Below are 15,284 nucleotides of genomic sequence, written 5' to 3' on the forward strand. Positions count from 1 at the left end.
AATGGTAAGGAGTGGAACAAGGTGGAACAAGGTGGAACAAGGAGTGGAACAAGATGGGATGAGACACAACACAGTTGCCCTTTTGATTTGGAACCCCAAAGCAAGAAGCAGGAACTCAGCCTGTGAGCAAAAGGAATCAGTGTGGAGAGGAGGGAGGCAGTTATCCAGAAAGATGATCCTGACAAATTTTCAAAAAACTTCTTGGCTGTCCCGCTCAGCCAAATCCTTACCCATAAATCCCTCCACACACATTCCATCTACTACCTTCTTTTTTTTTTTTGCAGAGATAAATAAAACTGGAGAAAGGAGAGGCTGTTTTTGAAACAGAAAAATAAGATTTCCCCTCTGTACTCAATGTTAGCCCGCTATGGCAACTTGGAGACCTCAGACCTAAGCATCTGTTGAATAAAACCAAGATACTATTTCCAATTGTCTGTTCTTGACAGGCTTTGAGAATATAGAAAGGCCTTTTATTTATACAATACTAGCATCCTTGAACCACTTATATACAATATGGCATTCCCCAGTTTACATACATTCTTGCATTTACATAAAAAAGAGAAAGTACTAAAAGTATTTACAAAACAAACCGAGGAACACAGTTAAATAAAAACTAACAATCAACCACAACTTTCCCATTTAGTTTCAGATAGGAATGAACTTCTCCGGAGCAGGGTACAATAGGCATCATCATGATAAAAGTCAATCTAATAAATTAAAGCCCAAAAGGAAAAGGTGAAAGGAAGGTCTATGCCAGGAGAGGCTCAGGAGACCAAAGGCAGAGAGGGTTTTCCGTCCCAAAGTGCATTACTGTTTTGTTTTTGTTTTTGTTTTCTCTGAGAAGATATCACTTTATTTTCACCCTTTCAGAAGATCCTGGGCAAGGTTCCCAAAATATTAATGCAAGGTAACCTAATCTAAAGGTTAGGAATGGGGTGGGGGTGGAGGTGGGGGTGGAGCAGGGAATAATCTTCCAAGCCAAGTGAGGAACCCTCCAGAAGCAGCAAAGTGATCAGTTATTTCTCCACCACCTCCTCCACACTGAGAAGTTTGGGTTCTTCGGAGGAGATACTGTCCACGATTGAAGAAAGGCACCGGAGGCTACTGGAGGCAGATGACTCAATTATGGGCCCTCCAACTAAAAGGAATGAGTCAGAAGCAATGTTAAAATCAACCAAATAATCCAAATTCACTTCAAAAGAAAGTCCACAGATTTTGCAAACCGTATTAGCTACTTCTAAGAATGCCAAGGAGGTACTGGGAGAGAAGACAGATTTCTCCCGGCCTTATTCTTTTCATGTCTTTGGTTTCTTAATGCCCCCTTCCTCCTCCTAAAGTGGCTTCCCACCACTCCACTCCCCCCACCCCAGTCACACACAGGATTTAATAAACGTGGCCAGACTCTAAGCGGGTTTGTAGGAGTTTACTTTTGTGTACTTTACCTTCTCTGGGACTTATGGCTAGGGCCCTGGAATGATCAGAAACATTTTCCCAGTCAGAGCTGCAGGTGCTCAGGAAATCGGAACTTGGGAGCTGGAGTGAACACAAGAAAGATCACTAAGGCTAGGTTAAGAAGCGGGGATCTGAATGGGGCCGGGGTGGCTTTCTGCTTGGGCTGGAGAGGACAGGGGACTAGGGTGGTTCAGTTGCGGGGTTAGGGCGTCTCTAGTCCAATTCAGTCACCAAGAACTCCAGCTGCTCTTTACTGGGCTTCTTAAGTAGGAAGGGCAACTGGAGGGAGAAGGATGGGGGTGGGGACTGCAGGGAGGGAAGAGGGGATGGAGCTTGAGCAGCTGCACTTTTAAGTCTAGAAAGGATGGAACCAAGGCCGCCTGGTGCCCTTACATTTGCTTGCTTAGGGCTGTAGCTGAAGGGGTCTGCCCCCAGCTCTTGCATCTTCTCCTGCTGATCCAGCCGGTGCAGGAGGTCCTGCAGCCGCTCGATGTAAGTAATGGCGCTCCTCAGGATCTCTACCTTGGGCAGCCTCTGGTTGGGGTTGGCCACTGTCCTGCGTTTCAGGGCCTCAAAGGCCTCATTGATCTTCTTAAGACGTCGCCTCTCGCGTAGGGTGGCGGCCTTGCGCCGATCCGTCGGGGCTGATTTCCTCTTGCAAGTTTTGCAGGCCCAGATGAGGCATTGCCCCGGGCAGTGAGGGGGCTGCAGGCCCGGGGGAGCCAGAACGTGCTCCTCCCCGCTGCTGTCGCTCCCGGCTTCGGGGGGCAATTGGTCCTGGCAGGGGGACAAGGTCCCGTCGCTGCCCGGGTACAGAGGAGAGCCTTCGGCCATCTCCAGCTGCTGCAGGGCTCCATTCTCCCCGTCCAGGTAGAAGAAATAGGAGCCCGTTTCGAAAAGGTCCATCATTATGCTCTCTTCTTCGGCCTCTGGCTCTACCGGAGCTGGGTGATGGGCTCCCAACCCCGTGAGGAACCACCCAGATGGCATCTAATTAGTGCGGTGACATAAGTTGCCCCCTGCTTTATATATAGCAGAGGCTGAAACTCAATCCAACTTTTAGCTGTCGCGGTGCATCACCCTCCCAATGTGAGTGCAGCTAGTCTCCATCCCTCCCCCGCCACCCCACCTCCCCGTGCTGTCCCTAGAACATCATCTCCTTAGAAAGACAACTCAGGTTACTACCCACTCCCAGGACCAGGAGACATCCGATTGTACGCAAAGGGGGGGGGGCGGGGAAGGTCAGAACGCAAAACTCCAGCAGCCCAGAGCAAACTCTCGGATGTGCCGCCGTTGGGCCAGCTTGCTCAGAGGGCAACAAGAGAGCAGCCAGGGTTTAGCTCGGCCACCAGTCCCCTCCCCCGCTGCCGCCCCCTGGATTCTAAATTTAGTTGTATGCGGAAAGATTTTAAAGACACCAGCTCTCCTCCAAATAGAGCGGCTTAATGTGCTCAGAAGGCACCGGACTCTTTCATTTCTCCTCACTCCTTAAACAGATGCTCTTCCTGTGGACCCAAACCCTTAGAGTTGTCTCAGGTTTAGAAATGGGTGAGCAGACTTCTACCTCTGGGACCGTGGCTGTGAATGGCTTCAAGGGGCTGCTCTCTCTGGCTTTTCCTTAAGCCCATGTCACTGCCATGGAGCAAAACCATCAGAGAGGGGAACTATGGTTATAAATGGGGTTGTAAACTGAGTTTGTCCCCAAGCGACAGACAGTGGGTACGATGGGAAGGGGATGGATTCATAGTCAGAAAACCGGGCTAGCTCACTTAGGAAATCTTTCTGACTTTGCCAGGCACTTAAATTCGTTTTCTCACCTATAAAAGGGGAGCGGTTTCTAAAGGCCTTTCATCTATAATCCTGCATCGCTGGCGGGATTGATTGAGGTGATGTGATCTAACTTGCTTCAGAGAGAGAATGGGGGACAGAGGAAAGAGTGCTGAATCTGGAGGATGTGGCTTCATAGCTTTTCTAGCTGTGTGACTTTAGACAAGTCACTTAACATATCTGGACCTTATCTGTAAAATTAGGGAATTGGACTTTGTGATCTGAGGCCCCTTTAAATTCTGTTTTTATTATCTTGCTAATTTTACAGAAGAGAGCATTGTGGTCCAGTGAGGAACTGACTCATTCCAGGGCATAAAGGTAGGAGGCAGTATTACAATTTAGAACAGCTGGTGACAGCTGGGTGGCTCAGTGGATTGAGAGCCAGGCCTAGAGATGGAAGGTCTTGGGTTCAAACCTGATATCAGATTTCCTTCATATGTGACCCTGGGCAAGTCACAACTCCCATTGCCTAGTTCTTACCACTCTTCTGTCTTGGAACCAAGAAATAGTAAAAAGGAAAGAAAAGAATTTCAAAGCAGTGTTCTTTCCAATATGGAATATATTTCAAGTCATAAGGGAACTTAGATATCATCTAGTCGAAGGGATTTAACCTTTCTCTCTCTCCTCGCTCCCTTCCTTCCTTCCTTCCTTCCTTCCTTTCTCTCTTTCTTTCTCCTTTGTTTGTTTGTTTGTTTGTTTCTTCTTTCTTTCTCCTTTGTTTGTTTATTTGTTTCTTCCTTCCTTTCTTTCTCTTTTTATTTCTTTCTTTCTCTCTCTTTCTTTCCTTCTTTCTTTCTCTCTCTCTCTCTCTCTTTCTTTCTTTCTTTCTTTCTTTCTTTCTTTCTTTCTTTCTTTCTTTCTTTCTCCATGCCTTCCATCTTAGAATCAATACTGTGTATTGGTTCTAAGGTAAAAGAGGGGTCAGGATTAGGTAATGGGGGTTAAGTGACTTGCCCAGGATCACACAGTTAAGAAGTGTCTGAGGCCAGGTTTGAACCTAGAACCTCTAATCTCTAGGCCTGGCTCTCAAACCACTTAGCTACACATCTGGTCCCTTATTAACCTTTTTAATGCAGATCAGGGACCCCTTTGACAGATTGAAAAAGTAGATGGATCTTTTCTTAGAATAATATTCCTAAAGAAATAAAATATAATACATAGGATTGCAAAGGAAACTAGTTATATTGAAATAAAAATATAATTTTCCCATCTAACTTCACAGGCCACTTGAAATCCGTCCATGACTGTTCATGGATCTCAGGTTAAGAACTGCTGATCTAGTTTAAAGGTTCTTCTTTTATGCCTGAGGCAAGTGAGAATCAGAAAACTAACTTGTCCATAACCAATAAGAACCAGAGGCACTTAGGACTTGGGGACTTAGGACTGCTATTACACGTCCTGTGTGCTGCAGAAAGAGCTACCTTAGCAAGCTGGTCTCCAAGACCTCTTCTATTTTAACCTTCTGCATTACATTTTTATTATTATTTTTTGACAGATATGAGAGTAAGAGTAAAGGAAATGGGGACAGCGAGGCAGATAAAATGGATAAAAGAGTCAGGTCTGGAGTTGGGAGGACCTGGGTTCAAATTTGGCCTCAGGTACTTCCTAGCTATGTGATCCTGGGCAAGTTACTTAGCCCTTTTTTCCTAGCTCTTGGACTCTTTTGGCTTAGAGTTATTTCTAAGAAAGAAAGGTTTTTTTAAAAAAAAAGAGTAAAGAAAGCTAGGTGGTGCAGTAGATAGAGCACTTGGCATCAGGAAGATTTTGTTCAAATCAAGCTTCAGACCCTTGCTAGCTGTGTGACTATGCAAGTCACTTAGCCTCTTTTTGTCTCAGTTCTGTAAAAGGATAATAATGGTACACACCTTGAAGGGTTATTGTGAGGATAAAATGAGAAAATAATTGTAAAGTGCTTAGCACAGTAGTTGACATATAGTAAGACATGTTCACTACCATTAAAGGGAATAATTGCCAGTTTAAAATAGTGCACTAAGGTTTACAAAATTTCTTTAGATACATTTCTTTTATTATTGCAAGGAGTCATTAAGATAGTGCCCTTCGATCCATTTTTGAGTGTGTAACTGTATGCAAGGACTTGTTTTTGGAGGCAAGTTTTATGGAGAAATGCAAAGAATAAGACCTCATCCTTTATGGTTTGAGCTAATCAATGAAAAAGCATTTAATTAGCACTTTCAATATGCTGGGCACTGTACGAGACAAACATGACACAGCTCCTGTCCTCAAGCAACTTACTTTCTATGAGAGGAGTAAACATGCACAATACAACTATGTCAAAACAAATGAGGTAATTTCAGATGGTCCAGGTCCAGGAAATCCAGGGGGCTCAGTTGATAGAGGGAAGAAGACATCTTCCAGAGGTCAAATCTGGCTTCAAGCCATTAATAACTATATGATTCTGGACAAGTCACTTAATTCTGTTTGCCTCACTTTTCTCATCTAGAATATAGGCAGGAGACGGAAACGTTAAACTGCTTCAGTATCTTTGCCAAGAAAATCCCAAATGGGGTCACCAAGAGTCAGAGGAAACTGCAGAATGACTCCACAAAGCCTTCTATTACTTCCAGGATAAAATATAAAACCTTTGTTTGGCTCTAAAAGTCTGACCAGGGAAAGGAACAGAATTATATTCTCCCTCCTTACAGACACTATTCTTATCTCATTGTACCTTTAAATACCATTTGTTCTTTTGGCGTTAATGACAATATTAACATACATTGACATACATTGAGTCTGTTATTGACTAATACCTTTGTACATTTATCTAACCACTTATCCAGCATCCACAATTTGTGATTCTGGTTTTTGGAACTCAGACCCGGAAGTGAACAATTAATCCTGTTCTAGTTTAGTGTATTCAGTTTAACACAATTTCCAGCAGGTTGAGTTCTTCTGTGATAGTAGCAAAGAGCTAGTATTTCTATGGACTGCTAGGTGTATTAGTGGTTACAGTACCAGGCTTGGAGTCATGAAGACTAATTTTCCTGAGTTCAAATCCAAGCTCAGATACCTACTCTGTGACCCTGAGCAAGTCACTTAATCTTGTTTGCCTCAGTGTTCTCATCTGTAAAATGATCTGGAGAAGGAAATGGAAGCCAATCCAGTATCTTTGTCAAGAAAACCCCAAATAGGATCACAAAGAGACAGACATGACTGAAAAATGACTGAGCAGCAAAAACAAATTGATTCATTCCCCAAAGAAATTCCTTCCCCAAATCTTCAAACATGTCCCAGTTACTCTAATCCTAAAAACCTGCCCTAAACCTTATTAACTTCATAGGCTATAACCCTGCATTTCTCTTTCCTTTGTCATCCAGACTGAAAAAATTCAGGGACTCTACTCTCTTCTTACCCATTCCTCAACCCATTGTAACCTGGCTTTCCACTTCATTGTTGCCCAATTGTTTCAGAGGGAATTGTTTTCACACATGGTTTTCCCCATTTAAGGGGAAACAGTCAGCCTTGAGGTCTGATGCTCAGAGGAACAGACAAACTATGGATGCAGAGACTTCCATTCTTAACTGTACCATATAGAGACTATTCATGGAATAAGTCATTTGACTTCTCAGTGACTTCATTTCCTATCCAAAGAATGAAGACAGTGGAATGGCACACCTGTCAATGCATCCAGTGAGCATGATGGAAGAAGAGAAGGGCTGAATGCCCAAGTGGGCGTGTGTGAGTGTGTGTGTGTGTGTGTGTGTGTGTGTGTTTAAATGGATACGGGGGCCAATCCTCTTAGGCTCAGAATTTTGGTAAGTTTAATTTAAAAAGTTTTAATTCTACCAGTCTATACACTTGAATTTTCTTTCAAAATCCAGAAATATTTAGATAGTTCATGTATGTGCATATATATGTGTGTGTAAATATAGTTATAATAGTAGAAATTTATTTCTGATAGCCATAGAATAGCTACATGCATTTTATATTTTTCATCTGTGTATATGTATGTGAATATACATGCACATATGCAGTTTATACACATGCATGTGTATATACATACACACATGCAATCTATTAAATGTATAGAAATTTATATGGAGCTATATCAGATTAGTATATCATATATATATGTATATGTATGTGTATATATATATATATATTTATTTCATATGTGTGAAATAAAAAACCCTTACAATATTCTCATCAGATATATGTCATGGTCACAGATGTAGATCAGATGTAGATACATGCACACATATATAATACACAGATCTGATATATGTATATATTCATTTCATATGTATATATGAAAAACCATTACAATATTCTCATCAGATATATATCATGGATATAGATGCAGATACATGTACACATATACATTATACAGATCTGATATATGTGTGTATATGTATATATATATATGTCATATGTACATATGAAAAAAACAGTACAATATTCTCATCAGATATACATCATGGACATAGATGTAGATACATGTATACATATATGTTATACAGATCTGATATATGTGGTGTACTTATATATTTATATATTTATTTTATATTAATATATGAAATAAAAGAAACTGTTACAATATTATCAGAGATATATCATAGACATAGATGTAGATACACACACATATCAGAAATCATTACAGTGTTCACATTATATTCTCCCAAGAAGTAAAGACCCTAGGTTCTAGGGAGATTTGGATTGCCAAATTGATGATTTTGCTTTTTCCTCTGACCTGTACTTCCTGACTTCTCACACACAGACTTATTTAAGCAAGTGTGGGTTATTGGAGCCATAGTCATAGTCATCGTTATTGCGAAAAGGGGAAGGGGAGAGCAATATGCTCCCTTCGCCACCTTACAAAAAAAGTCCAAGGGAGAGGCAGCTTGAATCAAGCAATATACTCCAAAGAGAGGAAGAGAGAGAGATAAGTAACTCCTCTGCAATCAGACATCTCATGGATATATTTGATGCTGTCTCTTCTACAAAATTCTTCAATGGTACTATGCCATAGTTGCTGATGATCCCATGTCCTTTTTCATTTCCAACTACTTAAAAGTTTTCAAAAAAGGCCATTTATGATTCAAAAATAAGAGATAGCATGTGTAAAGTTTATATACTCTCATGATATTAAGAAATCTAGAGGAAGAATCCAGAAAAGTATGTGGATTCTTTTAGATTACTTATATGAAGATCAAAAGAACAGAGAATAAAAAGGTAAAAGGTTTGTTAGGGTCTTTCTAGTCTGACCACCTCATTTTACAAATGAGAAAATCAAAGCTGAGAAGGGTAAAATGATTTGCTTAGGGTGCCACAGTCAGCAAATGTCTGAGGCAAGATTTGAACTCAAGTCTTCTTGATTTCAAACCAAGCCAGGACATGAAGAGGAGTTGCAGGGTTTTGGAAGGCATAATGTATCATAAATGTAGAGCTGGGAGGGATCTTAGAGGCCATCTATTCCAATTCCCTCATTTTATAGATGAAGAAGATGAGCCCCAATGTGTTAATGAGATTAAATCTACCTTGCCCATCTCAAATCTAATCACCAAAACTGTAAACAACTCCACTTAATTCTCCAGTGGGAAGGTCTGTAACTTATGCGTGCAAAAATGGGTGACAAATCAGAACTGACTGACTGCCCTCTGGGCAGTCCTAAGAAAAGCACCTGTTGTGATTGGACACGTAAACTAAGAGGAAGGCACAGGAAGTGAAGAAAGAAATGGCCTGGATAAATTAAGAGAACTTCCAGGGCTTGGCCCTTTTGTCTCTTCTTGTTTGTGTCTTGGACCTGAAGGAGCTCTTCTTGTTCAGGACCTGGACCTGGAGGAACAACTGTTCTTAAATTTTTCCCTTAGAACTACATGTGGTGAGTGTAAAGACTAAATCTTCCTGGACTTCTCTAAAGAAACTACTCTTTCAAAAGAGATTCTGTGACTGAAGCTTCTGCTTCATTTATCTCCAGCCCTACGGCCTATTGAGGATTGATTAGATCTGCCTGGGTTGAACAAGGGGCCAGAGCAAATTACTCAGTGTGTTAGATTACTTATCCTATCATATTCTCTCTCTAATTTTCTTACTTTATCTCTCTCTCTTCTCATTTGTAAATAAACTTCCATCATTTTGACTTGAGGTTATTCTTTAATTGGGGACTGATAATTATTCCATTCCCTGGTGACCAAACCTTTTAATAGTCACCCAACCAAAACCCCTTTATACCCCTTACACCAAACAGATAATATCTTTCCCAAAGTTACACTAGAAGTGAGAAAATACAGAAGTTCTGAGCCCCAATTCCACTGTAGCATGGGGAATATCAACATTCATGAGATGTCAGACCTATTCAGTATTCAAGTAAGCATAATACTGTGGTCCTATAAAGGTGAGCTATTGCTCTAGAAAGTTTTAAATTGGGGACTATGAATTTCTAGTAGTTGTTAGGGACAAGGGGAATTTTTGGGTATCCATTTCAGATACCCAGTAAAAAAGCAACTGCTTGCCAAATGAATGTCTTGGACTCGATAACTAGCATCGTAATTGGGAGAGCACTGAAGTTTCTTTCAGATCTAAAACTCTATTATCACATTGTGAATACTTTCTGAAAAAGTTTTTCAAATATTAGAATTCAGATATTATTTTTTAAGTTTTATTTTTATTTTAAATTTATTTATTAAAAAAAACACCTTATTTTCCATCTTGGATCCAATACAGTATATTGGCTCCAAGGCAGAAGAGTGGTAAGGGCCAGGCAATGGGGGTCAAGTGACTTTCCCAGGGATACACAGCTGGGGAGTGTCTGAGGCCAGATTTGAACCTAAGACCTCCCGTCTCTAGGCTTGGCTCTCAATCCACTGAGCCACCCAGCTACCCCCTCAAATATTATTCAAATAAAAATATGAAGAACTAAATTCTTCAAGCTGACCTGGTGATTAAGAGGAGAGGGAAGAACATTTTGATCTAAGGTAAATATTAATAGGGTTTGTGTTTTCAGATTGAAGAATTCAGAAGCTTTAGGGATAGAAAGGAATTTTAGGATGCAAGAACCCCAAGCCAGTGCAATTTTTAACATGACCTAAATCACTGAAGCAGTTATCTTTCTCTGAATATTAGATAAGAGTCTTTATTTCTCTAGGGAAAGGACCAAACTCAAGCCAGTCCATTGGTAGTATAGTTTTAGTGTTGGAATGAAATGAGACACTATTGAGTCTTAGGACTTATGACAGGTTTGAAGGGACCATAAATGGCTCCCAGATCAATTCACCTAGGGATAAAGTTAACCTCAACTAATACCAGTTCTGCACTATAAGTTCCTAACTTGTAAAGGTCCTGGCTTATGTTGTGTGTGTGTGTGTGTGTGTGTGTGTGTGTGTGTGTGTGTGTGTGTGTGTGTGTGTGTNNNNTGTGTGTGTGTGTGTGTGTGTGTGTGTGTGTGTGTGTGTGTGTGTGTGTGTGTTGTAGTGCAGAGGTGCAAACAACCCTGAAAAATGCTAACTGCAGAATTTCTGGCAGTTAAGAGGGCTTAGAACCCTGACTAAGAGCAATTGATCCCTGAGGCTTGGACAGAGTGGAGGGGGCAACTGAGCTCAACCTTTGGGCTGAAACCTGGCCTTGAATCTGTGCTTTTCTCTTGAGATTTTGTAGCTTAGCTAATTCCTCTAGATCTCCCTGACTTTCCCTATTTCATTCCCCGTTTCCTTTTCTGATTTCCTGTGGGTTTTGGGAGAAGGGTGGATTTTGGGTGGTAGCAATCAAACTTTGAAGGCTTAGTTTTTCCCATAGACAAGTAGGGCTTACCCTTGATACAAACTATCTCCTGATTCATTGTTTATTACTTCCCTAACCTTAAAGGCAACAAAGACTCCTGGGGCTGAGTGAGAGCAGGCTCTTTCTCAGTCCACGCCATTCCTGTGTCCCTCCCCCACCTGGAGCTTCTCCCTAAGAGGTTTTTAGAGAAACCTTGTATCCCTCTATCCTTTATAATCAACCCTGAAACTTAATAAACCCTGTTGTTATTTAATCAAAACTTTTGCTAAATCATTGGTTGAATGATAAAAGAGGGTTAAGGAGAGAAGAGAGTTTCTCTTTAGGTCCTGAGGGGAGCTGGAGGCGTCCATGTTGGAGGAAGTGGTGATCTCTGTACTTCCTCTGAGAAGCCCGTCTATTTCAGATAGGGAAGAGCCTCGGGACTCTGTGTGAACCTGAGAAACTGACTAGAAAGCCCTGTAGTTAGTTTCAAACCGGCCCCAACCTTTGTCTGTAGAAATGTCCTTCCTACCTGAAAGGGTTCAGCCTGTCAGTGTCCTCTGTCTCAAGCCTGTGTACCCAGTCTGCGTCTCCCTATTGCGACTGCCTGCCCAACTACCTCATCATCTCCCCTTGCTACTCATTATACTTCATCGTCCTATATTTCCCTAAACTCAGCCATTCCCTTACATCTCTCCTACTACCTCCATCTACTACCTCCACTATTGCACCCTCCTTTCCCACCTACTGACCTAGGGACCCACAAACCCCATCCACTTGTTTATTCCCTTATTACAGTGTGTGTGTGCATATATCTGTATGTGTGTGGTTGTGGCAAGAGGATGTTAACTCATGCCATTCTACTTCCATAGCAACAGCTTTTCCCCCTTTGATTTCTGGAAGATGATATGATAGTTGTCCAAGGTCACAAAAGTCAACCTAATAGCACAATAATCCCCTCCTTCAACCTTGAAACAAAACTTAGTAGGTACTGTCAAAATATCTAAAAGGATTTACATGGACCTAATCCTGTTGCTAGCCATACTGACGAATAAGATATGTATTGCTTTCATATTACACTCCCCCCAAAATAGGACCTTTTTTTGGCTGATTGAGACCTGTCACGGGCAGCTTTTGGCCCTCTTGGATCACATCATGCCTCACAACTACTTCTGGAGCTTGTCCACACTTGATTAGGGATTTCATTAACATCCATGAACTGGTTCTTTAATGAACTGGAAAGGTCTTTAAACTAGGTTTTTATCTTTTCTTCTTTTCTTCAATCTTACTACAGATATAAAAAATATTTAATGCAAATATACATATTACACATGCATCATATATGTACATATTTACACACCTATATATGCATACATACTCTTGTATGTTTATATGCATACATCTATTTATTTATCTACTTATTCATTTATGCTCAAATGCCCCAAGTTTGTATAACTAGTTCCTAACTTGTAATAGCCTGATATCCAAATGTCAATATCCCCATCACCATTATTTTCCTGACTCCAGCATAACAATTGGATATGTGTTTTATATACATATATATACAATTGTTTTTTATATATTTAGAGAGATGTATTTGTATATACACATACACACATACACATATATTTCACTTCCATAAAAGTAAACTTCAATAAAAGTCTATAGGTGGAATTAATTTATAGATATGAGACTTAAATGAATTCATAGGTAGACAAGTTTTCCCTTCTTCTTTCCTTTCCCCTCCCCTTTTTTCCTTTCCCCATGAAACTCCTATTAGAGATCTCTTTCTTTTTGGTCAACTTTGACAATTGATTGCATTAATTATTAGTGATTTGGAGCACCTTTTGCTATGGCTATGTTTCATGTAGCCTGGATTTCTTTCTTTTAAAAATGCCTGTTGCATCCTTTGACTAAGTGTCAGTTGGGGAGTAGCTCTTATTCTTTTACACTTGAATGTTCTACATTTGAATCAGTTTCTTATATATCTTGGAAATGAGACTTTTTTTAGAGAAATTTTTATTAGAGTTCCCTCTATGAATATAGACCAACATCATCAGAGTTGTCAGGGGACCCTGAGAGTCTACATAACTCCTATAAAATTTTAAGTAGGGGTGAATAAAGGAAGGAAAAAAGTAAAAAATTTGGTAGGGTTTAGCACATTGTGATAGAGGGACCAAATAGGTGATTTAGAGAAACACAAGGACACTGGAAGGCAGAATAGCTGAAGAAAGAGGTACTAGGAGTTTGGAAAAGTGTGAAGAGTGGTGTGGGGAAGTTGTCATAGTGATGAAAATTGCTTTAATTTTGTCTACGACAGGAATATTTTTCCTTTTTCCTCTTTTTTTCTTCTCCACTCCCCCTTTTTCTTCTACTATAGCCTATGGCTTCTTGCTCCCAGGAATCAAAACTCATCCTGGTGCTGAAAACACTCAAGTTTGTTTTCATTGTGGCTTTTGTGGGTGAGCTTGGGAATCTAATGATCATTTATCATGTTGTTTCTATGGGAAAATTCCAAGTTTCAAACAACTGACTTCTGAAGAAACTTTTGAAATATAGTGCATTCATAAATTTGAGGCTAACCATAATGACATGGTATTATTTCCATTATAATTCAACAGAATTTGAAGATACAGATGTTTATAAGTGGTTGTTCTCAATATTAATAATAAAATCACCTTTGGTTTTTAAAAAATAATACAATTAAATGAGCTAGTGGCCAAACTGGGCTAGAGATTGTTAGTATAGCATTTATCTAGTATCTAGATTTTACTCATCTCCTACTCAAAAGTAGCCCCCCAATGAAACTGGGAACTTTCTAGTTTTCAAATATTTTTGCAATAATTATGTGAATTTCATGTTTAATGTTTACTTTTTAGCAACCCTGAGTTCAAATTTTAGTTCTACTTCTTGTTAGCTGTGTTGTGTGACTTTGCGAAAATCACTTAAACTCAGGAAGAATTAATTTACTTACCTCAAAATGGTAGAGTTGATCTTGAAAAACAATTTAGATTTATTTTAGTACAGTCACCAAACAGTTCTTACCTTTTGATCTGGTGGTGAGCTTATAGCAGGTCTTAAAAGCTGTTTGTTAAATTTTCATTGTGTGAATTTCCACCTAGAAAATTGGCAAACACCAAAAGAAGTAGAGTTTGATTTTCTTGATTGTCTTGACTTACAGAAGTGATGGAGGAAATGTCAAAAATGCAGATTATATTCATAAATGAAATGCACACATATCATACCAACATCTCTGCTTAGTTTGATTCCATTATCATTATTCCTCACCCCATGCCAAATTTCATCACCAGGAAACTCATCATCATAGAGATTGTTTGAGTTTGGGAACTAGTACCTCACCATTACTTTCAAGTTGCCTCTGCTCCTCTGATTGGAGGGCTGAGCAAAATTCTTTCCCAGGTCTCCTTTTTAGAGGACTTAACTCCCAGCCAACTTTTCCTTTCATACTAGCTCCTCTACTTGGTTTTATTTTCCTATCATCAAGTCTCTACACTGGATACTTGCTGGTAACACCTCTCCAATTTCTTTTCAGCTTCCTTTTGTGTGTGGTCTTCCCCATTAGATTGTAAGTTCCTCAAGGGCAACGTGTCTTTCTTTTTCCTATTTGTATCCTCAGCACTTAGCACTCTGCCTAGTACAAAGTAGCCACTTAATAAATGCTTATTGTATGGTATTCTATTTTTTCCAGAGATCCACTTATTAAATGTTTGCCAGTCTACCCCTGCTTTGATAAGCTGATGGCACCATTGTACAAATACCCCAAATCCCTATTTATGCTAAATTATTCTCATCAACATTTTTGGTTAGCAAAAAAAGGGGTTAAGTGGGTGGTCATTGATTAAGGCACAAGGAAAAACTGGTATATGAATAATAGAATATTATTGTATCATAAGAAACATCAATTATGAGAAATAAAGAGAAACAAAGGAAGATATATGAATTGATATAGAGTGAAATGGATAACCATTAAAACAGTATTTACAATGACAACAGAACAAAATCAAAAGAACATTAAAACGAAGTCATAGTCTTAACAACTGTAATGGATAATCTTGTTCCTAGAGAACTATCATCTTTTCTTTTTTCTGAGATGTGGAATTCTGTGTACTCATTCACATAAGCTCCCTTGGTTGGCTGGTTTTCTTCAATTATTTTTTCTTTGTTATTTATAAGTGAGGGTTGATTGGGAAGGTTGGGATGGTGATCTATCCAGTTATGACTGTGATATGAAGGCAAATACATCAACACAACTTACTTTTTAATTAATTTTA

At 39.8% G+C, this 15,284-nt stretch overlaps 1 protein-coding gene across 1 annotated transcript; it reads right to left on the bottom strand.

The window, feature by feature from the left end:
• Positions 1-436: 436 nt before the first annotated feature.
• MYF6 (myogenic factor 6) lies at positions 437-2,442 on the bottom strand. Its single transcript, XM_044677932.1, has 3 exons — positions 1,846-2,442; positions 1,443-1,533; positions 437-1,138 (listed from the first exon to the last, which is right to left on the bottom strand). The coding sequence occupies exons 1-3, from the start codon at positions 2,440-2,442 to the stop codon at positions 1,017-1,019; spliced, it is 810 nt and encodes a 269-aa protein (XP_044533867.1). The 3' UTR covers positions 437-1,016.
• Between the last annotated feature and the right edge of the window lie 12,842 nt (positions 2,443-15,284).

Source organism: Gracilinanus agilis, chromosome 5 (assembly GCF_016433145.1).
Source record: "Gracilinanus agilis isolate LMUSP501 chromosome 5, AgileGrace, whole genome shotgun sequence".
NCBI classification, from domain to species: Eukaryota; Metazoa; Chordata; class Mammalia; order Didelphimorphia; family Didelphidae; genus Gracilinanus; species Gracilinanus agilis.

Coding starts and splice junctions, on each gene's coding strand:
- MYF6 (XM_044677932.1), bottom strand. CDS start 2,442: ATGCCATCTGGGTGGTTCCTCACGGGGTTGGGAGCCCATCACCCAGCT. Junction 1,534..1,845: donor ACAGCCCTAAGCAAGCAAAT/GTAAGGGCACCA, acceptor TGTTCACTCCAG/CTCCCAAGTTCCGATTTCCT. Junction 1,139..1,442: donor AGCCATAAGTCCCAGAGAAG/GTAAAGTACACA, acceptor CATTCCTTTTAG/TTGGAGGGCCCATAATTGAG.